At 40.0% G+C, this 24,423-nt stretch overlaps 1 protein-coding gene across 6 annotated transcripts in view; it reads right to left on the reverse strand.

Annotated features, from left to right (window-relative positions):
• LOC103758915 (hook microtubule tethering protein 1) overlaps positions 1–24,423 on the reverse strand; it is a 170,650-nt gene that overhangs the window by 123,212 nt on the left and 23,015 nt on the right. For 5 of the 6 annotated variants that reach the window (XM_018072118.3, XM_029959662.1, XM_008925172.4 and 2 more), the window contains exon 5: positions 23,118–23,203. The exons of the other annotated variant lie outside the window; for it this stretch is intronic. In XM_018072118.3, the coding sequence (XP_017927607.2) occupies positions 23,118–23,203 (86 nt within the window). The remainder of the gene's footprint in view (positions 1–23,117; positions 23,204–24,423) is intronic. 6 annotated transcript variants of the gene reach the window in all.

Raw genomic sequence — 24,423 nt, forward strand, 5'->3', positions numbered from 1 at the left:
ATTTACAACAAGAACCAACACCCTTTAATGTGACACTGAGAAGAGTGAATGATTCCAGGGACTCCCTGAACTCCCATTTTCTCATCTAGGACAGAAATGTATATTTTAAATGCATCATGTTTCATTTCATCCTGTTCTACTGGAGTGACCATGTTTTTACAACCAGAGTACAGGTGATGTTCATTCACATCCCACTGGTTATAAAGGGGTGTTTTTTGCTCTTGAGAATTAATTAACATCTTTTTTGGAAAAAAAAAAAGATATAGAGTTAACTATTTATATCCCTATAGATACTGTAGAGATTATTTCAGGGCTACTCTTAAAACAGCTTTGATACCTCACCCCCTTTTTTTTATTAACAGTTTAAGAATAGATCAGGCAATCACAATGCAGTGATTCTGTGAAAATAGAAAAGCACATGACCTGTAACTACAGCAATGACAATGTTGATACAAGAAATTCCAATTTCCAAGGATTTAAAAGCCAGACACAGAAATCTAATTAGGACCTTTGACAAAAACTGGGTGAATAAATAAATTCTAGGCTGAAGAAAATACTGGGAAAAAATAAACATTCTCCCCAAATCAGTTCAAACCCCTCATAAAAAGGAAAAATAAAGACGGGGTATTTGACGAAAAAAGCACTTCATCACTTTAGGAAAAATTTAGACATAAAGAGTGAAACAATAATGAATCAAGTTTTCCCAAATATGGGAAATACCAAATCATAACAAATTATCATCAGAACCGAGTGTGTCTTTTTCTAATTAAATCAGAGCTCTGAACTAATGCCACACCCTGAAAAATGCTCCAAAGAGCATGTTTTAAACAGGGCCAGTTCTCCCAGAGAGCTCCCCCTGTGGAACACCACACACACGGGGTACTGAAATGGCATGGATGGGACAGACCAGCCCCTGCCAATCCACAGAATTCCAGCAGAACACAGCAGGACATGGCTGGACTGAACACATTGTGTAGATTTATAAGTGCAAAGTGCTTGCAGGAGAAGGACAAATAGATGATTTTTGGTTGAATTTTTAAACAAATTGGGAAGGACAACTCTTCCCAAATGAACTGACTGGCAGATCTGTAAGTGGAAGGTTCTGATAGGAAAACCAACCTCAAATCTGAGCTAAAACACCAACACATTATGTTGGTAGGTTTTTATTTCCATGGCCACAACAAGGCACTCAAAATGCTTGTTGGAAACACAGTCAAAGCGTTTGCACTTATCTGGGACTTAAGCTCCTTATTCCACTCTTGCTGCCACTCAAAAAGTAGGCTTTTAATGGAACAATATGGCTTTATAAAAATCCTTAATATCTAAGAGAAAGTGTTATACAGCAGAAAGGACTCTGGTCTCAAAGATAACAGCTCAAGATAGAGGAATTTCTTTGAGATGCCTGTAATAATGGATTAATGTCACCACAAGCTTCAGAAGCACCTGGATGTGTTGAACTCAAATACCTTCCCTGATGAGGTGCTGTAGTAATTACAGACAGATGCTCAATTTGCATATGCTGAGGAGCTCTGTGCACACACAGAGAGCACTTCATTCATGGTTTGTCACTGTTGAAGCCAATGGCATAGACAGATATATATTATATAGATTTATATTAACTTCATGGGAAATCACTCAGAAATTCTTCTCAGAGTATCCCCCTGAGAAAAGGATAGCACGACTCCTAATGTGGGAAAACTGTATCCAGAAGGACTGTGGCAAAGACCAAATCACTACACCTACAAAGAAAGCCTCAACTATGAGAAAATTTTATATTTCACAGTAACTCCCAAATTTTATGAGATGAAGGGCAGACGTTAAACAGAAACAGAGGTGATATTCACTGCGGTATATCCCATTTTTCCCAACTATTTGGCAATATTGCCTCAATTATTTGGCCATAAACACCAGACTTGTGCTGGTTGAAGCTGGATGAACCAGATGGATAGAAGCAAATGTTCCTCTTATTTTACTATCAGGATCAAATGGGTCCAAAGGTGCTGAGTTAACAGGCAATCCTTGAGGCAACAGTGTTCTCCCAGGTGCCTGATCCAGCACAGGGTTTGAGAAGCTGTGGTGTGGAACCCCTCAGTAGCACAAGTCATATTTAGCCAGGTTGAAACACCATGAATTTAAAGACTCTTTTCTTCAAGCATATTCCCAATACAATGAAATGAAAGCTTTCCTTTCTCTGTTCAGAACAAAAAGTTTTACTTAGAATATTCCTACTAAAAAACAACAACCGTTGTGCATGGAAAATTTATATTTAAACCAGATTTTCAACAGGAACATGATTATGCTTAGAGTTTCTTACAAATACCAGTCTACAAAGAACTATAGGATCCTACTTGCATCCAACAGCCTCAAGAAAAGAAAATCCCTGCCACATTCATCACAAATGTTCATTACAGCACCTTGCACAACCCTTCCTCTCACTGTCCAGCTCTGAGTTTATGCACATCTCTTGCTGAGGACTGACTGTGGATGTGCTGAAGTTCTGTATGACCAGAACCTCAGCAGTCTTAAAAACTCAGTTCAATCTGTAGGGATTGAACACACACTGGTAATTCCCAAAATGCTGTCTGTAAGCAACTAGGTACCCTCACTAACCTGCAAAAGGATCCAGGGCAACTGGACTTGTGGTCACTTCGGTGCTCAAGGTGAGCTGTGGCTCTTCCCACATTATCTGCCCTTTCTGAGTAGTATCTCTCACTCTCTTGTACTTCTTGGAGAGAAGGAAATTAGATACATTTATGAAAATGGGAAATACTGTGTGGTCTAAGTCATTTGCGTAAAATGTATCTAAAAGGTAAAGGTCACAAAAAATTTCTCCACAGCTCTGAAGAGTCACCAGGGCTTTACACTTTGGTCCATTCTTTGCTGACACCATCTCCCACACTCCAAATAGGATAAAGCAAATATGGACACAACTCCCAACTCTGCAGAGATTCAGTCCAGCCTGGAAGAATACCTGCTATGAAAATACAGTTGTGAGATACTCCTTAACTGCAGTTGTCTTCTGGAAGTCATCCTAATTTTGAATAAGGTAATAGGTAAATCCTACTAAAAGTTATTAAAAGCAACTGTTTCTTCCTGAAAAGTGATCCCATAAGGCATTTCTACATGACCTTCCATTCCAGAGGGTTGGTTCAATACTAGTTAGCCTGGAAAATGCATCAGTTATCAGTTTTAAGGGCAGAGAATCCTGTCTGGGCCACCCTGAAGTGAATGCAAGCTTTGCTCTTGATTGTAAAGCAAAAGGATCTGCTTCATTCATCCCAACTGCTCAGAAATGAATTTAAACTCATGAACCTAATTAATTTTACAGGTATCATTAACAAGGTAACAGTCTAATCACAGGATGTGTTCCCTGGATCACTGTCCAGTGGTGATGAACTAAAACCAGCTGCACCTGCTGAGGGCTGGACCAAAACTAAATCCTACAAAAGTGAGAACAGGGTATAGTTAGAACCCAAAAGGAACAGTGTGGAGCAGGATAAAGTCACACTGTGGTGTGTTGGGCAGATTTATTTAAAGCTACAAAGAATCAAGAGCTAAGAAAGCTTTATGATGTTGTGAAGGCAAGAAGGAGCAATGGAGTGTGACAGTCACAACATCAAATGTGTTTTTCCTTTTGTTCTCAAAACTTTAAATTTAAAACAGATTTTGAATTCAAATTCTGCCTAAGTGAACGTCTCCACATATTGACATCTGGACCAAGTTGCCAATGTCCTCCCAAATTCTGCACCCCACAGTCTCCAGGCTTTTCACAAGAACGAGCAATTCCCCGCTCAAACGCAGTCACAGATCTGACTGTGGTTTGTACAAAAATGTTCCAGACACAAAAATTAATACCCAGCACACACAGTCCCAGCATCCAAGAACAGAACTGGGCATTGGTGCTGCAAGAGCCTGAAATACAGCAGAGGTTATCACAGAGCAATAGGAAACATGTAATTACTCTCTGCTCCTTTAGGGCTAACGCCATATCCATTAATGAATGAGCTTTGGAACAGAACCAACCTGTTGGACCCACTGCTATTTTTACCTGGCATGCCAATGCCTCTGCCTGCTTGGGGTATTTGGCTGCTTTGGGGAAAACAGGGAAGAAGAGGGCAGTTTGTCCTAAGGGAATAAGTCTGAGTAATAGGAATAAAAATGTGGCACCTGGTCATTCAGTCTTGATATGTATAAAATGTAAGAGATGCTGCCCATGCTGGGGGTTTTTAAAAGGATTCAGAGAGGTGGGTTGAGCTCAGGGTGGTTTGAGAAGAGCTGCACCTGCTGTCACTCAGTTCCTACAGTTGCTCTCAGGCAGACTGGTTTGGACCCATGGGGCCAAGTGAGTCTGGGTGTGCTCTGGTTCACATTCACAGTCTGGGTTTTACTCATTGCACTCATTCAACAGTTCTTTAATTGCATGTGCACACACCAAAACATGTCAGGGGCTGTTCCACCCACCCAACTGTGCAAATCCCAGGTTCCCAATATTTACAACACACCACTCTTCATGATTATTGCCTTTGACCCAAAGCCTGTGAAACTCCAGCCTGCCCAAGCCCATTGTCTTAGCACAGCTCTCCAATATGACTCTTACCTGAAAAGGGTTTTCTTCTTCTAACAGAACATTAAACAGGCCAAACAAAGGAGACAGGTGGGGAAGCCTGTTTGGGACAAGTAGCAGACGCATTCCAGTTGCACTCACAGGCCTCAACTTTCAGTCTTTGCACGTCTGAGGACTTAAATCTATTCAATAAAGGCAGCAAGGAAATTACGGTAATCAGACTTCTTCATCCTTCTTATGCTCTGGATAGCACTTATATTTATCACAAATAACTAAAAGTAGTCTGGCTGCCATTTAGATTTTTTTAAGGAAGTTAAATATCACAGCAAAAGAAAAGCTTTCTCCCCACTTTGAAATCTTCACTAAAACTGCAGAGAAAAAAATAATAATACAAATACAAATGATGTAATGGAAGGCCAATATTTGTTAACACTAAGGTCAGTGGTAATTTTGTCATATTTCACAGGTGGAATAGGATTAAACTCCAGATCTCAACCTTTAAAAGTTAATGTTCAATAAATTATTTGGATTTTTCCCTTTTTCCTCACGATGGGGAAAATCCAATCTCAGAAAACAGCTCTTCAGTTTCAAAAAAAAGGGATTTAATAGAAAAGATTTCTCTTTATTGTGTGTAAGTGACAGTGAATAGCTCATGAGCTACAAGCTGGATACTTGAACCCAACAATGATACTGATATTTGACTATATAATACCTTTCCAAAACCTTTCAAGCCTTTTCTTTGTTGTTGTTGTTGCAAAAATTCTACTGAAGTACTACATTTAGTGTAAAGACTTTACAGGTTTTCTTTCAAATCTGTGTTTAAAATACTTGTTTGATGAGATACATTATTCCCTCCATTTTTTCCCGCATACTCATGACTCAGTGAACTTGTAAGATCCTAACCCCCTTTCACGACCAACAAGACTAAACTCTGGGTTAAAAATCTGTGAACCTGTATTCAGCAGCTCTGTGGGCCTCACATCTGGCAAGTCAGAATTCTCACTGGACTGGTGGCACAGCTTTTATTTAAAAATATAAAGCAGGTCTCCCTTCCTCTGCCATAAATCTCCCTGCCAGAGCACAGTCCATGAAAGAGTAACACACTCTTGGAGGTAAAAGAGAGGCCCTGGGGGAACAGCAGCTATATCAGAGCCCTTGAGGGACTGGGATCCATCAAATCTCTGATCAACAGACATGGGCATTATACCAGGACTTCCAAACTTATTTATCAGACAAGGTTTTTAGGTCTTTTGTAGGGTGTAGAAGCAGGACTCTGGGCTCTCCTGAGCACATCCCTCCATGTATGACAGCGGAAGTCCCACTCCCAGCCCTCAGCAACAACCAGCGAGCAGGAAAGAAAGTCTTTCAATTAGCAAATTGAAAAGTAAAGGGGAAAAAGTATTAATCACTTTTTTCTAAACACTCTAGTATTTGGTGTTCATGCTATAACACTTGGAGGTTTTTGGTTGGCTCTTTAAATCACAGCATTTTCTAAGCAAGTCTGTTGCCTACTTGAAGGGATAGATTTTATTGTATGAAAAATACAATTCACATTTGCAATTTTCTACACCCACATCTATAATTAATCTCCTCTGAATACAGCCACTCCCTGACAAGATTCCATGTTATATTTAAACTCTGGATGCCACTTTGAAGGAAAAAAAAGAAGAACAATAGGATCATTTTCAAAGCCTACATAGCAGCACAAGGTTTCAAAGAGCAAAGTGCTTTAAACTCTGGCATCAACCTTCTGACCACCCCAACCAGAGTAAGGAGTGACCTCCAACTACCATCACAACAGGCACAGAAGTCTTTTGAGAAATACAGAGTGTAGATTTTTCTTATATTCCAGGAGAGGTAGGAGACTGATGTTTTATTAGATAAACCTCAAACTTAACGACAGACTGTTGGGACACTCAGACTCTAAGGAACAACAGAAAGAAAATTATAGAATCGTCGAAGCAACCAGGTTGGAAAAGACCTCTGAGACCACCAAGTCCAACCCTTGATCCAAATGCTGTCTTGAATGAGGTACCTTAAATGTGTAACTTTTGTACATCTTGTCAGAGATGTAAAAGTGTTCATTTGATATATTAAGTATTGTAAGAAAACTGGAATGTTTTAGTTTTTCATAAATACACATACACATGTATTTATACCCATATAGAGGTTTACTTTGGATTGGGAGAATGTGCCTGTCTGTGTTTGCTGTAATCTATTTAAACCTGCCCTTTAAAAACCACAAATAAATGCATCAAGCACTGCAAATATCAAAAAAGTCACACACAGAAGGTGAATCACACTAACTACAATGAGATTATGTTTCTTCTATTTGTATGAGAGTTCAATTCTTTTTAAAAGTGTGTTTCTCTTTAGGAACACGCTATCAAAAGATTGAAATACTTGGACCCTTGAATTAAGTTTTCCTAGAAGTTATGTAACCAAACCTGAAGGGAACCACCCATCTCAAGTGCAACATATCCAGTCAGATTAATCCCTTGTGTGCATCTAATAATTTCAGTGGATTCATACCAGGGATGCTCTTAGTTAAACACGTTGAGTTGGACCAGAAAGTACAAAATAAGAGTATTTTATCCACCCACATATGCCTCACCATGTCATGAGGCAAAGAGAAGCAAACAGTCAGCAGACTGCTTAGTTTTTTTATTCACATCATTCTGTGTTATATTACAGACACCCAACCAAGATTCAAGTCCATTGTCTTCGGCATTGTTGAAAAAGTCATAATGAGACACAGTCCTAGACAAAAAAATGTATTGTCTAGACAAATCAGACATAGCATGTGGGATTGGAAATATTAATCCATTTCCTTAAAAGATGGCAAACAGAGGCAAAAAAAATTGAGGGATTTGGCCAAGGGTCAAAGAGTATACATCATTCAGACCCCTGAACTGAATCTTGAACTGCAGAGACTCACACTAGAGACAGACCCAGGCACGAAGACACCATTCAGAAAATGTGATGCCAAACAGGTTAAAAATCTTTCTATGGACAACTTTAGTCTAAATTTTTAAATAGGAGAGGAACAAGACGTGTGCACATATGTAAAACTGAATCACAGTTTTAAGCAATCACTGCATTAAGTTTTAAAAGCATAATAAGTAGAGGAGAGGTTATAAAAAATAATCATCCAAAACTGGCAAGGGACATGAAAAGTAAAACTAGAAGTAGAGCCCATTTATGACATCGCTGCAGTCCCGCAGCCTCGGGACCCACCTCCTGCCACTCTGCAACATCAGCAACCTTTCAGCTCCATTTCAGCACAAAAATATATATCTTTCAAGCTCAGTATTTCAAGCAAACCACTTTGCAATAGGAAGTCAAATATTTATTTCAATTAAGAGCCTGTATTTAAAAAACATATTTTCTCCTGTTACCTTCTTCAGGCAGTTAAAAATATGACACGATTAAAACTGAAAATATCAGCACACAGAGCCAGTGTACAGCTTCCTCTGGAAGGAAAAGCTTGAGCAAATTCACCACAGTCAAGGCTTCACCAAACACTCAATGAAGTTAGTGAAGAGATTAAGCAAAGGTTGAAGCAAAAGGAAGTTGGGTCATGGTTTCCTCACCATGGTGTGGTTTTTGATAGCGTGAGATTATTCCCTTCAGCAGCATCAGTGTCTCCCAGCACACCCAGATGTGCATCACCCAACATGTCTGTCAGCACCAGTGGGTGCCCCAGCCACATGTACCCTCCCATCTGTGTTATACCGAGATATATGTTACATACAGGCATGGTTATTCCATGGGCAGGCTGTGGGAAGATGGTAGTTACTGGCTCCATGACCGTGTATCGTTCCAGTGGGTGAGCACTAAACATGGGACGTGCACAACCAACATCCCTGTTCAGGGAGCACAAAGACTTAGGAAGTTCTGTGGGCTCTTGCAGTGGTTTAGGAAGTGTGGCAGATGCTGAGGGCAATGCCTGGCCAGCGCCACGTGCACAGTGACACTCCAGACACAGAGCAATGAAGCAAATCTCCACATGATCAGTGCTACACTTCATGATGTGGTTTCTGCTGTCTTCATGTCACTGAGTGGAATTAGAGGGGTGTGAAAAACCACACCCTTACAACTCTCACAGTGATATTCTGAGAGAGAGAACTGTTAGTCCAGACATCTCTTCACAAGTCCACTATAAAGGCACATTTTACTAATTCATGAGTAAATAATGTACATATTCCCAACATCAGCACTGCTGATAGTCTAGTTTAGCACAGTATGTGAACACGTGTGAGTAAGAAGTTCTGAAGAACAGTCAGTGGGTTAATGGGAGTTGTTACCAGCTTAGTCAGGCTGTGCTGAAACCTCGGCTGTCGTGCACTTGTGGCCAGACAAAGCCTAAGTGAAACCAGAACAGAAGCAGGGAAATTGCCAAGAGTACTGCAATAAAAGAAAGTTTTAATAACTACATTTTGATGGAGGCTGATCCCATTTCACATGCAGAACTCCAGTGTTGAGCCCCTGTTTTTTCATTCAGGGAAGCCACCTTCAAGTCTTACTCCAGTCTGGATGACAGGATACAGATGCCATGTGCACCTGAATCGAGATGCACATCAGAGACTCCTAAACAGGCAACAAGGTGTGTTGCTACCTCCTGTCACAAAAATCAGTTCAGTCAATGACAACTCTTAAAATCATAACTCATTCCTAAATACTAGATCTATTCAGTCAAAATTTAGTCATTAGTATTTATTTCTGAAAATACGTTCTGTTAGATTTTAAGGTAAGTCATTTAAATCACAGCAAAAGCAAGATGGCTTGTTTCAGATACATCATACATGTACTGCATGCCTGTAATTTAATACTTTAAATTACAGTAGCAGTGTATCTATTTCTGGAGTATCTTTAATTAATTATAATAATAATGCTTTGCATTGCCCTTTGTAATTGTATTCATGCAAAAAAAGAGGGTAAATTTTTGAGCAAATCTCAAAAAGCAAAGATATCAACAGTATTATTTGGATAGCTGTGGGATTTCACAAACCAAACAAAGAAAACCCCCACAAAGTAGAACCACAAAGAGTTCTGAAAATGGTAACAAGTGAGTAAAAGCATACATAAATTTCCATAAAGTAAGAATGAAAAAACATTTCAGCTTATTTACATCAGTAGAGCAATACAGAAAATAAGGGAGGCTATAGAGTAGATAAATCAGCTGTCATTATTCCTCAGAATACAGCAATAAAGGCATTCAAACAAAACAAGCAATCATTCTGCAATTGAAAAAGGGTATTTCTGGGACAAAAGAAAAGAAAAACAAAAAGGAGGCTACATTACATGGATATCTAGACTGCTTTCAGTCAATAATAGAGAGAAATAATACACAGGAACATAAATGCTCATTAACTGAGCATGATTTGAAAGCAGTGTCCCCAGAAGGATGCTCACATGTTCTCAATTCTAGGATTCCTCTCTCCTTTTATTTCCTCTGAAACCATTACTGCTGCCACTGTAAAACAGGAGGGACTGGACAAAATAAACTTCACTTTGACTTGTTCTAACAACCAAACAAATCAACCCACGGGTTCTTGGAAGAGCGAAAGAAGGATGTTGCTTTTCTCGTTTCAGATGCTTTAGCCTGTTACACAAGGAAGGTGGACAGCAGTGGGTTTTACACTCATTTAAATGTTAACAACAACTTCACCTGGGAATGCACATCCACAGCTCTCTCAGAGCCAGAGCTCACCCTCCCAGGCACTGCCTGAGCTTGCCTTACCCCAGCACCGAGAAGGGTGACGGTTGAACCAGCAGGGTGGAGTTCACCACTGCTCTAAACTCTAATGAACCCTTTCATGTAGCTCTAACAACACCAAAATATTTGTCTTTCCCTTTCTTGGGACTTCAATTATACTGTAATACTTGCAGAAAATACACTCACAAATGCTGCAAGCACAGAGGAGAATGGAATAAAAGTCAATTCAAAATCCCTGTGTTAGAGGCCTGAAAAAAAGAGAATGCTTTATTCCCTCTTTTATGGTTTATAGCTTTTTAACGAGGAAAAAAAGCACAAGAATTTCCATATTTGTGTGCTTTACCAAACTAAATGAGGGAATTAAAAAGATCACTGTTCATAGAGACGCTGTACATTTTTATATAAGAGAAATTAAGAACCAAACATATAAATACAATTTTGCAAACTGCTATTTATCTATGAGCTTGGTCCTACAAAGACTTAGGTGTGAGTAACTTGACCTAAACCAACAGTGTCTCTGACGTCAGCAGGAGCATTTATGGAAGTCCCTTGTTTGGATAAGCAACTGCAGGATTGTGTTTGACTTATTCCATACAGATGGTGCTTGCTCCCTCCACAGTCAGGTCAGCAATACCAGGCTGTACATTCTGCCATTTTCACTGGTGTAAAGTGGTTTCCACCTTGACAAAGAAAAGCATGAAGAAATTAACTCCCTGGTGTCCTAAGAGGTGAAAGGCCAATTTTCACTGCTGCAAGAATACAAAGAGAATTCCCAGGGACTAAATTTAACCAAATTCTCCTGTCCTGACTTGCCATGGATGTTAGGGGAATGATGAGGAGGGACAGCAGTCCTGCAGGAATCAGACATATGCAACTCTGCAGTGCAGAAATTAAAACCATAAATAAATCAATCTACATCTAGATCAAAAAATAAAAAGTGTCATCTAAAAGGCAGCAGTTACATCAAAGAGAATTTTCTGGAAGAAGGAATAACGGTGTCACACCATGGGCTAAATTCACAGTACCTGAACTGTTTGAAGATGCTTTTATTATATGACAAGTGCTGCCAGTCATGTTACTCAGCTGGAGAAAGATATCACATGAAAACTTCTCTGGGTGGACTGACCTTGATTTTTCCATATACAGAGTTTCTTCCTAATCAGTGCAAATTAATTTCAACCAATAACCTACAGACGGTTTGCAAATTGATATCAGTGTCACACTGAAATGACACACTGTCTTTTCGAGGCCATAAGTAGCCAAGAAGTTCAGAAAAGGAAAATGAGCAGTGTAAGAAGGACAGTTCCCCAAACGCTCCTACAACCAACAGCCTGTTCATACCAACATGCCTGGACAGCAAAGAAAGGACCCAGACCAGCAAAGCACTTAAGCACAGGCTTTAACTTTGAGCACGTGCCTTAAGTGCTTTGCTGGAAAAGGGCCCAAAGAAAAGAATGAGCCTGGGTAACTGAAAAGCCCTTCAGAACTGCAGTGACTGCTTTGTTTTCCATTCCAGTTGCTAGTAAACACACTTTTGGGCTCAACATCCTGCCCAATGCATTTAACCCATATCACAAACACAGTGATCTGGTACAGCCAATCTCTTCACCCAGCAAAGTTCCACAAATTGGGAAGGAACTGCAAGACATGTTTGGGATTTCAGCTACTCATAAGGAACAAGTAATAGCAGCATCTTCACATCTGTCCTGCAGGAAAACTCACAGGAAGACCCCAACCACTAATTACTCTTTCAGTAGCTCCCCACACAAGCCTGCATTGTCCTGAGTCTTCCTCCTCTTACATCCAGCTCCATAGAACATTTTTTGGAGACCTCATGAAGAGAGCACAAAATGCTGCCATAGGACTGATGGCTCTTCTGGCATCTCCCACTTGTGAAGGAAACCCAAGCTTAAGAAGATAATTTCTGATTCTGGGCCTTGGGAATGTGACAGTCTTTTATATTACCTCCACCTTGGTCCATTAATAACATTTTTATATGTATCAAATTTACTCCCAAACCAAAATGAAAACAAAGTTTCCTAGAATATCTTAGGCAATGCACTTAATTTAAAAAAAGGACTGCAGTCCAAAAATGGAAAGATGATTAGGGAGGCAGGTGAAGTTTGAATGAAACAATAATAAAAAGTCCTAACTACACATCATATATTCATAGTTCTTGAATCATTAAGGCTCTGCATGACAGCTCTCACAAGCACCAGTATGGCAAACTCACTGACTTTTAAGCAGGAGTGAAAGTGTTTAAGCCCTAGGACAAATAATTTGAAAATCTCAGCACAAGTCTGATCTCAGAGAGTTTAAAGGAATGCAGACTGCCCAAAAACACAGCAGCTGTTTGTTTTTTCTGCCACCTTTCCAAGGTTCATGTCTGGAGTGAGGATAAACAGTTCTGAAAAAAAGTTATGTGGAGTTCAGACTTTAAGAAAATAAAACATCAGACTAGTATTTCTTGCAGAAAGAATAAAAAAAAACCCCAAACCTTAAATTATTCAGTCCTGGAAGTTTTCAGGTAGAGCTCTCAGGAGCAGAGGTAGATGGCTTGAGGCTTCAATATATTAAAACGCTTTCTCTAAACCAGTCTGCATTCTCAAAAGCTTGTCCTGATGTGGTTTTCTTGAGCAATATTCCTCCAAGCAGAGTCTCAAACTTAATGAGGCCAAACTGTATTCCCTATTTTATGCACAAATACAAATAGAGGCCCTTACAGATAAACCAATATGCAAATGAGATAGTGGCTGAAGCCTTAATCAGCCTGAAGTGATTTCCATCAGCACAGTATCATAGTCACAAGGTTAATTTGTGCTATGTCATTTTGGACATCATTCTTCATACTTTACCTCCTTTCTCTGTTTGTGCCAAAGCAAATGAGCACCTACTTTAATTAATTAATTAATATGTCTCTTGATAGGCTAGGCAATCAGAAATCTCTTAACATTTTAGTAGGCCTGTTTCCCTTGTTCCACATTTAAAGAGACAGCTGAAAGAGTTAATAGGAAATTTCCTTGAATAACTTACCAGTGGAGCTAACTGGTGTAAATAAGGATTGTCTGTGTTGTTACAGGCAGGTCAGAAATAGCAGGAAATAGCAGGCACCATGTTGAGATTCAACATCTGTTTATGAACTGTCCTTATACACAAAATGAAGAGCTGCTATAGGACAAAATATACAAACCCAGAAAGTCTTAAACAAACCGGGATCCCTGCAGAGAAGTCCCCTGGTATATCCATACCTGGTGCTACTGAGGAATGGAGAACACTAAAGAACTTTAATTTGTCTTTGTGATGCACAAATTATATATATATGTGTATAGATACATATCATGGGCAGCACTGAACACATGAAAAACAGGACACATGAAAAACACCACTTGGGAAGGAGACTCAACCCAGACTGCACATGTGCCCACAGAGCTTGGGGGTGAAAGGTGAGGGCAAGAACAGCACAGGATGGGATGAATATGAAGAACAAGTGTCAACAGTGTATCATCCACCATTTTCCCTTCTTTATAGGGAGACAAAAGCTCTGTGATCATTACCCTCACGTACAGATGCCATGTACAAGGAACTAAGGACACCACCACATCTACTTTTTCCAGTAAGACGGGAAGTACACTCAATTTCTTTCCTGAAAGTAAACTTACATCATGACATTTCTTTTTCTCAAAAGAGTCTGTAAGAGGTATTTTATATACAATGACACAACTCCCAAGTACAGTTTCGCAGAGGCAATCTCAGAAGATGGAAACCACAGGAAAGTAGTTTTCTGTGTATTTTGTGGCATGTTCACCCCTTCTCATCACTTTTAATTACAGATGTAAACACTTCAGTGTGCAGATCCAGTCTCAGCCCTCAGAAGGAAGAGCCCACCTCGGAAAATGAGGTTGGAAGGAGAGGATCTAAGTAGTTTCAAAGCTCTAAGTTTAAAGCTACAGTGAGTGAAAGCTGAAGTTACTTCCCTCATCCCAAACATGGGTACTCCATACGGATAAATGCAACTGGGATTTGGGGGTGGGGAGGGTTTTGGATATAACAAGCATATCTTTGCACATCCTCAAATTTTTCCCAATCACCTTCTGCAGCATGAAGGGCTTTCCCACTTTCTTTCCCACTTTGACAGAAATTCCTTGTGCATGGGTACAATTGCTTGGTCACCCTCCACGAATTCTCTTCTACTCTAACACTAGCACATGGATCCTGGGAGTGACTTCAGGAGAGCCCCAGCTCAGGGGCTCTGAGCTGCTGAGCAGCCTGCTGGGAACACTGGGACAGGCTTTCACAGGAATGCTTGTGGTTTCCAATCCCCACTCAGGGAAGTCCAAGGATACATCCATTCTGCAGAACACCAGCAGGCTCACAGCTCAGGCTGGCAAGTTTGAGATAGAGAAACTGAACTAAAATAAAGTGGACAAACACAGGCTTTAACTTAGGTTAGCAGCTCCAGGGGCAGTTTAAAGCTGAGTGTGAGCAATTTGAACCAAAAAGAAATATAACTGAAAAAATATTATCTGAAGTTACGTAAGAGTAAAATATAAAATACAGAACTTCCCCTTTGCTTTAAAATTAAACTACTGGCCATGGTGGAATCTGAAATTCCAACTCTCCTGTCCACAGGAGAATTAAGTTTCCTGTGCATGCAGGGTCTGACAACCAAGAAGCATAACTTCAGTCATCTCTGCTGGATCCCACTGCAATCATTGCTGCTTCATCTGCTTCTCTGAAGGCAGTCAGTCAGAATCCCACCACTGACATCTAATTAAAGAAGGTAGTAAGAAAATAAACAACCTTTCTTGGAATGTCTTTGATTCCATAAGTACATACACGTTTCATCCACTGAAGACTGAATTACAACCTTTCATCTAATGAACAGCTTAATGGAATGGCACTGGAAGAAAGAACGGGGAAGGCAAAAACAAACCCTTGGTGATTTCACAAAACACATATATTTATATAATATCAGGCTCGCTATCTGGCAACACCAATTTGCAAACTGCAGTGAAAGTGTTCCCCACCTCAGAGCACGCCAGACACTGACACCAAATCAATACCCAGATCTCCCTGAGAGCTGAAGCAGCAGATGGTCCATCACAATGGAGAAATGACAGAACACATACATAGAAGTGTCTGCTTTCTTCAGACACATTCTTGAAAGCACTGTATCATTGATCTAAGATTATTTTTATAGGCAGATGACAGGTCAAGCATAAAAGTGCTCTGTTTTAAAGGTTACAGAGTTGGCAAGCTTGGTATCACTGCCACGGACAAAGAATCATTTGCTTTTGAAGTCTTCCTTGTCAGGTTATTTACATTTCACAGTTAAAAGGCTCCTCTCTGGAGAACATGAATGCTAAAACAAATAAAAGAAAAAGTCCTAGGCAAGCTAATGCTCTTTAAAGAGATAATGTAAATCAACCCTGACACCATCAGTGTCATCCTAAAGCATGCTGAGAATTTCCAGGGAAAGTTACTCACATTAAGCAGATTGAGAGAGTCAGCCAACAAAAATAAAGCAAATCTGTAGGTAAACTGCCTTCCAGGCCAAGACTGTTGCTACAGCCATGTATTACAGTGAAAGGGAGAGGAGGAACACTCCAGTGGTGAAAAGCATTTGTTTGGGAAGTCTGCAGGAAGAACTGGTCCTGAATAAATAATTTATAGTGTGATCTGTGAAAATGTCCATGGAATACGACACCTAATTCTCACTGCAAGGCAGACAGAAAGCTGGATGCCCAGCTAAACACTTAGAAGAATGTTACCCTTCAAATTATACGGCTCTTTTCCCAGCTATAAAATAATAATGCTACTTTCTTACTTAAGAGCAGCATTTAAAGCCTGAATTTGTTAACACTTTCATATGCAAGATATTCCAGAAGAGTAAAGGTTTGGATTTATTTTTTTTTTTAAAGACAAGATGAAAGAGCTCCTTATGGAATAATAAATTTCTGTGAGTTTAAATACTTCTAAGTACTGTATGTACACATGCAATGCACAGACTTCATGCTACATAGCTTTCTTTTCCTTCCCTGGATGAGAACACTCCTGGAATGTTATTGTTTTCAGGGGGGTGGTTTTTAAGAATTTACTGTGAATACATGCATTATATATGTGCACACTGAAACACTGCCAGGGCTGCAAATGACCCAGGAGTTCATAAACATGGCTATTTTCTTATCTGGTTCAAATTTATGCAAGGAAGCAATTGTTACACAGCTCTGGCTGAACAGAGACCCGATCCCACAAGGGGCAGGGGCTTTGCGTGGGGCTTTCCATGGGGTTTCACATAAAAAGAGTTCAAAGGAGATGACAGATCGTTCATTACACCCCCTGTACCACGAGGGTCTCATCCCTGACGGTGTTCACAGGAGCTGATGCAAAAGAAACACCCTGAACATTCAGCCTGTATCTGAAGATGATTATAAAAAATGAGATGAAGAGAACCAAAAGACAACAAACTCCTCTGCGGCTCCTGTCTTGTCTTTCCTCAGAATTTAAGGCCATAACACCACAACCTCCTTCAATACTCTCTCCCAGCCCCAGTGAAGCACAGTTATCCAGTGCCACCATTAGTCAGGATCCCAAAAAGACGGATCTCAGAGACTCCCAGCCATCTCTTCACAAACTTTATTAAGTGAAGATAATCATCTGAACCTCAGGGAAGTTAATAATTACAGTGTTCATACGTATCTATACTGTTTCTGCACAGGATCAACAATGAAAGGGATGTTTAAACACAGCTTTTTTGCTTCAATGGAAAACTGTGCACCACTCATCAGCTCAAGTAAATATTCATTATCACCACGCAAAAATAAAACATATTTTCTGATGCACATCGTAGATTTATTTAAGAGGCTTCTTAAGACGTAGGATGTTGCCTTTTGAGACTAAAGAAATAAGACCCTTAAAAATGAATATATGAACTCTGATTTTTTTTTTTTAATTATTATTTTTTGAAGTGATGGAGAACATTTTAACCATCACAGAGACACATACACACACTCACATACACACACACTCTCAAACTACCACACTAGGCAAGATCAGAGCTTAACAGCCAACAAAACACACATTCAATCCCTGAGATCATTTTCCTGAAATAGAAAACTACATATGTTTCTCAAATTTCACATCAAGCCACTGCACAGCCCGAACCACAGGGGAGAAGGGAGCCAAGCTGCCTTTGGGCTTGGGGGAGTAAGGACCTGAAAACAAGATGATTCCTTTCATATCAGCACGTTTCTCGTCCACAATCTCAGTTTAACAAACACCCCCTGTGACAGTATTTCTAGCTGGGCTGGCTTATCAAGCAGCCTTTGCTTTGTCAAATTAAGACACATTGCCTTGGATTAGTGAGACTCCCTGAGTTCACGATGACTTCATGGTTGGCTCAGAGTTCACTGTCTCTGTGGAACGCTGCCAGGAATACATCCACTGCCTGCCCCAATCCCTTCTATACTGACCTAGCTGGCTTTTTTTTCTTTTCAGCAGCAAATGAATACAATAGAAAACAAAGGGCTAGATACTGCCACAGCTAATTAACAATCCTAACATCTTAAAAAAATAATCAAAGTAGTAAATATTTGAAGATCTCAATGCAAGCCTCTGCAATGCAAGGTCTCAATGTATGTCCAAAGCTGCTGGAAAGGGACAATGCAGTTTTTCTGCACAGTGAGATACTATGAAGGGCTTCCATTCTTGTGGAAAACACATTAAGCTCCTTTGCTAATATTTTGTAAAGGGCACTTGTACAATAACAATAGCTAAAGCTTCCTGTTTGCCTGTGTGCTTCCTGGCTAAGGTTAACGAGACCTGCTAACAGTTTTCTTCTTTAGCACACAGAACTTTTTCAGGTTACTCTGTATACTCAAGGACAGATCATTTTTAAATTAAAAAAAAAAAATCTAATGGTAATGGCCCACATTGCACCTGCCCTTCACAATCCTGATAACTTTTCCAGCTACACATTTCCTATTTTCTGGATCAGCCTATGTGTCACCAGTCTCTAAAGAACATGTTTTGAATTTATTAAAAGCCCAACAGCAGAAGAATTCTCTCATTTGGCAAAGATACCATCACAGGGACACTTGCTCTTGGCTCCATGACAAGAAATCCATGGTACTTTGTTTGTCCAATCCACAAAAACACCATTCCCCCCCTCCCAACCAGCCCTTCAAGATAGTTCTCCCTTCTCCAGAGACTTTTCCAAACAAGTCTGCAAGTCTGAAGTTTTGGGTTTCATTTCATAAACAGGACACAACCCCCGAGTGCAGCTCAGGATACTGTCACTGCCACATGGGCTCAGCACTAATCACAACAGCCTTCTGAAATATTCCCTTGGCCCTTTCTTTCCACTGAGAGGCCTGATTTTTAAACCAGCCATCTTTCGAAGTAGGCACAAAATATAAACAAGAAGCCAAACTCCAGGGCCCAGCCAAAGGGTATACATTAGTCATGGCAAGGCTGGGAAGGAAGGGAAGGGCAGCTGGCCCCAAAATGGGTGTCTCCACTGGTCCAGTTACCACATCTCACTGCAGGGATTGCCCAATCCTTTAAAAAGACACAGACATCCTTCAGATAATCATTTAACTCACACCAGTTTGTTTTTTCAACTGCACCTCTAAACATAAGCTCCTCTTCCAAACTCTGTCCCTTTTCAGAGTTTCCAGCCTATCTGGATAAAACATTTGGTGAGGTCTCCACTGACACAGCGATTTCACCTCACAGCGGTAAAAGCAAGAAACCTCCTAAGAGTGTGTGGATATGTCAATTTAACAGCTGAAGAGCAAATACAGGGATGAACAAGAATGAAATCCCCAAATGTGTTCAGCTGCCCAAACACCTCTGAAGATGCAGATTTAATTCACTTCTACAATCACACAGGGGATATAACAGAGCAGAGACCTGAATCCAGATTCTTGGATTCAAGAGCACCTTCCCAGCTTAATGTTTCACTAAAAACTTCCATCGCTGCGATTCAGCAAGGGACCAATCTCTGCTATTGATCCCAGCAGACTCTGCATCAACCCCAGAAATATCCAAGGAGTCCTCTGGATTTCCATCAGTGCAACAGAGCCATCTCAAGCCCTAATGATGAGCAACTGGAAACGGGTGACAAATAAACTCTGAGGACTCAATCACTGCTTAACATAAAGAGTCAGCTATTTAAATGTGCTCAAGCCAAGGAACTCATAAATGAAAGAAAACAATTAGTCAAGGGATCTTCCTGTTGAAAATACACTGTGTGTTAAGAAGATATCACCCCCTCTCACAGAGATACAGACTAATATTGGTTATGTGGTTCCCAGAAATGCTTTTAATCAACTACAACCATTTCTCCTTCACTTTGCAGTCTGTAATTACTGTAACAGCATGAATTTCTTTCCTATAAAACTGATTTTCTCTGGAGAAACTCATGATCCTGAGATCTGTTGGAAGGAGATAATTTAGAAAAGTTCCTCCAAAGTATACAAAACATCTGTTCCACCCTTTTCCCTGTCATGATGGCAAGCAGCTGAAGACTGACTGGACAATTATTTCCACAGGAAAATTATTTGCATCAACATCCCTATAAGAGATGAAGTCTCTCCTAGGTAATACATTACTTTCCCCTAAATATTAACATATCTAGGGGATAATAATATGGAAAAAAATCTGCACAAATATTCATTTTATTCCAACTTTTTTTGGTAATTTTGGGAGGTGGCTTGCAGCACGATGTTGGACACTCTCTATCTCGATAATGTCAGCCTGACATTTTCCCCTATGCTTCCAAATCCTCCTTCACAGGTTTAATCTCTCATTAGTTACAGTTCATCTTAAATGCAGGAGAGACCTGCTCATTTTCCTGTGAGTTGCTCATGACTGGAAGTGACCCTGAAGCAGAATGCTGGGTCTATACACATGACCTTTGAGAAATCTGTGTGTGAATTCCACCCAGTTGAACAGCTCAGCCATATTCTTATTTGCAGTGGAATCCCTCACGAGACCTCAGAAGTACACTGAAATTACAGATGTACATCTCTGGATTCTCCATCCATAACACAGTAGCCTGTAACTAGATAAGTGTTTAGATTTTATTAAGATAGCTGTACCCAAAACACCATATAAAGAAAAAGTTATCAGAGGTTGTAGATGGTGGGAGGGGGAGCAGTGAGTCACACTCACCACAAGTCGAAGTGCTGAGCCTCTGCAAAGCACTTCTAACGTGTCTGTGACAGAACAGCTCTTCCTCTCCACCACAGCATTTCTGAGAGAACACAACTGAGTGTTCAAGTGGCAAAACCAACACTTCATTGTTGCAACCTTGGGGGGCAGAAGCTGGGAAGTTCCAAAGTTTTAAATTTGTTAACTAAAGAGCTGTCAGTAACATTTTCAATGCATAATAGTCAGGATCATTCAGAAAAACTCAATGGTCTTTCATCAAGGAGAAACAATAAAAAAGAACTATTTTCAATATGAAATATTACAGGCAACAGTCTTCCAAGAACAATGGGAATCAACAATTTGGAACTTATCCTCTGTAAGTGATGGGTGGGTGTTGTTCAGTGAGACACAGAGTAATTTCAAAGCCAGTAGGTAAAAAAATGTCAGAATACATTTGAATCTCCAGCTTGGAGGTAAAAGGTCTTTACTGTTTTTATTATAGTTCCACTGGAAAAAACCTTGGCAACAAGGCAATTCAGGCCAGCAGAATTAAAGGGGAAAGAGAAAGGATTTCATACTCAGAAATACACATCAAGAACTGCTTTTCAAACACGTCCCATTCACATCTCACACACAACGTTCTGCTCTGAGCGACCTCACTAAAGCAAAAAGACTACACACAGTTTTTAAATGTCAAACACACACAAAATGTTCTAGAGAGCCCCTTAAAATTTTAAAGAAGCAAGGTCTTTCCCATAAAAGTGCCTTTGGAATTGCATTTATTTTGGTAAAATCCCCATCACCAAAACAAATTTTTAAAAAAATAAATCTGTCTTTTATCAGGGCCAAGTTCTGCATGATTCAGAGTGAGTAACACTGTGTCTTGCCCTGTGAATAGGCTCCTTTGTGCTCAAAGGGAGAAAAGGTGGGAAGAATCTTATACTTGACAAATTCATAATTCCCTTGTATTATGAGCATATGCAGGGCAAATTACTTTACTTCACCAAACTACAAGGAAATTCCCAAAAAACAGGTGTGCATTGGGAAAAGAGAGAAAGGGGGAAAAAATTAGGTTTGATTCCAGCAAAACATTTCTTGTCCTTATTTTCCTATCTTTTTCTTCCTACTTTGCTACCCTATAAGACATTCCACTAGAGCCAAAACAATGGGCTTAATTTTAATGTTAATGGGCTTAACATTAAGTTAGCAAAGGAGGCACTACAAAGAACTATTTTATCCAAAACAGAAGACTCTCAACCAAAGGTGGGGGAGGACTCCGTCCAGAAAGTCTTTTCCCAGCATTCATCAATAGAATCAAAATGTTTTTGAAAAATAAAATTGTCATTGCTAAGGGAATGAATTTGCCAGCCTAAATTCAGGCATCTCCACTTTTGAGTATAATCTTCTGCAAGAGTTTTTGTTTTTAGGAGAGGTTCTCTGCTTCAACTCCAGGAAGCTGCAGCCAAGAGCACAAAGCCAAAGCCAGGCAGGACCAGGGAGCCATCAGTACCCCTGTACCCTCCCTTTTCAGACCGTTCTCCATCTAATGCCCTGACTAAAGGGTTCTAATTCTAAATCCAAGTCTTGAGTACTTTCACGAGTTGCAGACCCTGCATGGAATATCATCTGGGACCTGGGATTTATCCTGTTGAAGGAAGAGTTGGGCCAGGTGACAGGACTGCTTAGATTGCAAGATCTGTGGGGTGGGAGTTGTTCCTCTGTTACATAATTCATAGTTATACTGCAAAATCTGACTGAAAATCCAAAGGAAGAACTGAGATACTATCTATCAATTACCATCTAGCAACTCTGTTTTTCTTTTAAGTCAAACACAGCATTTCCCTCCTCTATAATGCAGGGAATATATAATATATAACACTATAACAAAAGCTGTCAGTCATGAAGACTAACTAGGGAGAAATAGAGCACTCAAATAACTCAAAAAACTGTGTCTGATGCAAAGGTATCTTCATTTCCAGAGAGACCAAAACTACCCTGTGATCAGTTTTCATCTGAGACTACATTTTGCAGATTCAGTTCCACAAACTGCAATGAAAATAACTGTGAACTGCAGCTGGTCATGTAAGTCCATAAATAATACTATCCCTCACTTTTCACAAGGAGTTGTTTATCTGCAAATACACTTCACTTGTGCTGGTGACTTCAATGCAGATTTTTCAGGGGTTCTCTCAGAGGATTTTGTTGAACTGCTCAGGAGGTATTCCAGGATGCTTTTGAGGAGCAGTACAGCTGCTGTGTTTTACAGTGAAGTGACCACTGTAAACAAGATTTTAACAGATCCCTCCCACATGGCAAAGAAGTGTTTCTTTCCAGTTCTCCCTGAAGTCAATAAACTTGTAAAAAACCCCACATTTCAGAGAATTATTAAAAGTGTATTTCACAGGAACTAGAGTAATCACATTTCTGTTCCAAAATGGATCACAAGACCAATTAACTGACATTTGTAGCAACAAACTGTATCTGTGAACTACACTGCTCCCAGGAACAACTGTGCTCAGGAATGCACATGGAAGCAGGAGATAGGTTCAAGATGTTTTGGGGCAGACTCAATTACAGACAGATGTACATAACAGCATGTCCAGTCACAATGAATTAAAGCAGAACATACAGAAGAAAACAGATGAGGATGACCAAATCATATTGTTATAATTAACATACCTTGCAGTGACACCTGTGGCTTTCCAAGACAAGAAATCCGGAAGATCAAAGAAGTAGCCTGCCTTCTCCCAGGATTCCTGCAAGTTCTAATAAAAATATGTTTAGAAATGCAGATATTAGAGGTCAGGCATAATCACATTCTTATTTTAATGCAATTAAAAAACCTGATATTTAGGTAAAAAGGACAATTTTTTCAAACCAACTACTCTGATCATCCTGTCTGCTCTACTCTCTGATTTACTGCCTAGAGAACTGAGCCTTTGCCCCACCACAGGCTGATCTTAAGCAAAGTTTCCCATGAAAAGTTCATGGAGGCACAAGTTTCAGATCAATAACATGAGCTCTCAGTTCCCCATCAGCTGCTCCGTGTCACAGCAGCCTCGAAGTCAACACACAATCTTCTCAAAAACCATTTGCTTGAAGGACACTCTACCTTCTAGAATTTACCATTTTAAATTTCGTATTTGTTAATTGTAAGCACAGGAAGGAAACAAACAGCTCTGTGAGCACAAGAACAAAGCTTTCGGATCACACAGCTTTTGGAAAAGCCACTTGATGTTTCCAAACTCCTAAAAAACTCTTCTACCAAGACAGACCATTTACAGGGATCATTTACAGTGGAAACTGCTGTTTCCACTGCTCTACTCTGCAGACAGATGGTGGTCCAGAAAGCAAGAATTCAATGCCCACTTCTGACCTTGGTACACTAAAACCAGTAAAGAACATCAAAACCAAATAGAAGTCAGTGCTGCTGACCAAAAGGGTCGCAATCAGACTTCCACAGGAAGATAACATTGCTTTAAAAACCTCCACCAGCTTTTTAAATCATTGGAAAGGTGCAAAGTTTTCTCACTTATTAAGAGCAGCTGCTGTGCTAGAAAAACAAGTCCTACCTGGGCTCTTTCTGGAGCCAGATTTAATTCCATGCAATATCAAGAAGGTACATGCTAAATTAAAAGAAAACATAATTCCATTTTAAGAAAGAATATGTGGCTCTAAAAATTCTTCTCTGTGAGGGTGGTGAGGCCCTGGCACAAGCTGCCCAGAGAAGCTGGGGCTGCCCCATCCCTGGAAGTGTTCAGGTTGGATGGGGCTTGGAGCAACCTGGGATAGTGGAAGGTGTCCCTGCCCATGGCAGGGGGTTGGAACTGGATGAGCTTCAAGATCCCTCCCAAGTCCATTCTGTGATTCAATGATTCTGTAACTTAATTCAAATACTACATGGTATCAAACTAAAATCTTACAAGTCCAGAAAATTGTTGAAAAGGAATTAATGAATTCCAGAAACTAAGGTGCAACTGGGTAA

The sequence above is a fragment of the Manacus vitellinus genome, unplaced genomic scaffold, assembly GCF_001715985.3.
Source record: "Manacus vitellinus isolate BGI_N305 unplaced genomic scaffold, ASM171598v3 scaffold_21_pilon, whole genome shotgun sequence".
Classification (NCBI taxonomy): domain Eukaryota; kingdom Metazoa; phylum Chordata; class Aves; order Passeriformes; family Pipridae; genus Manacus; species Manacus vitellinus.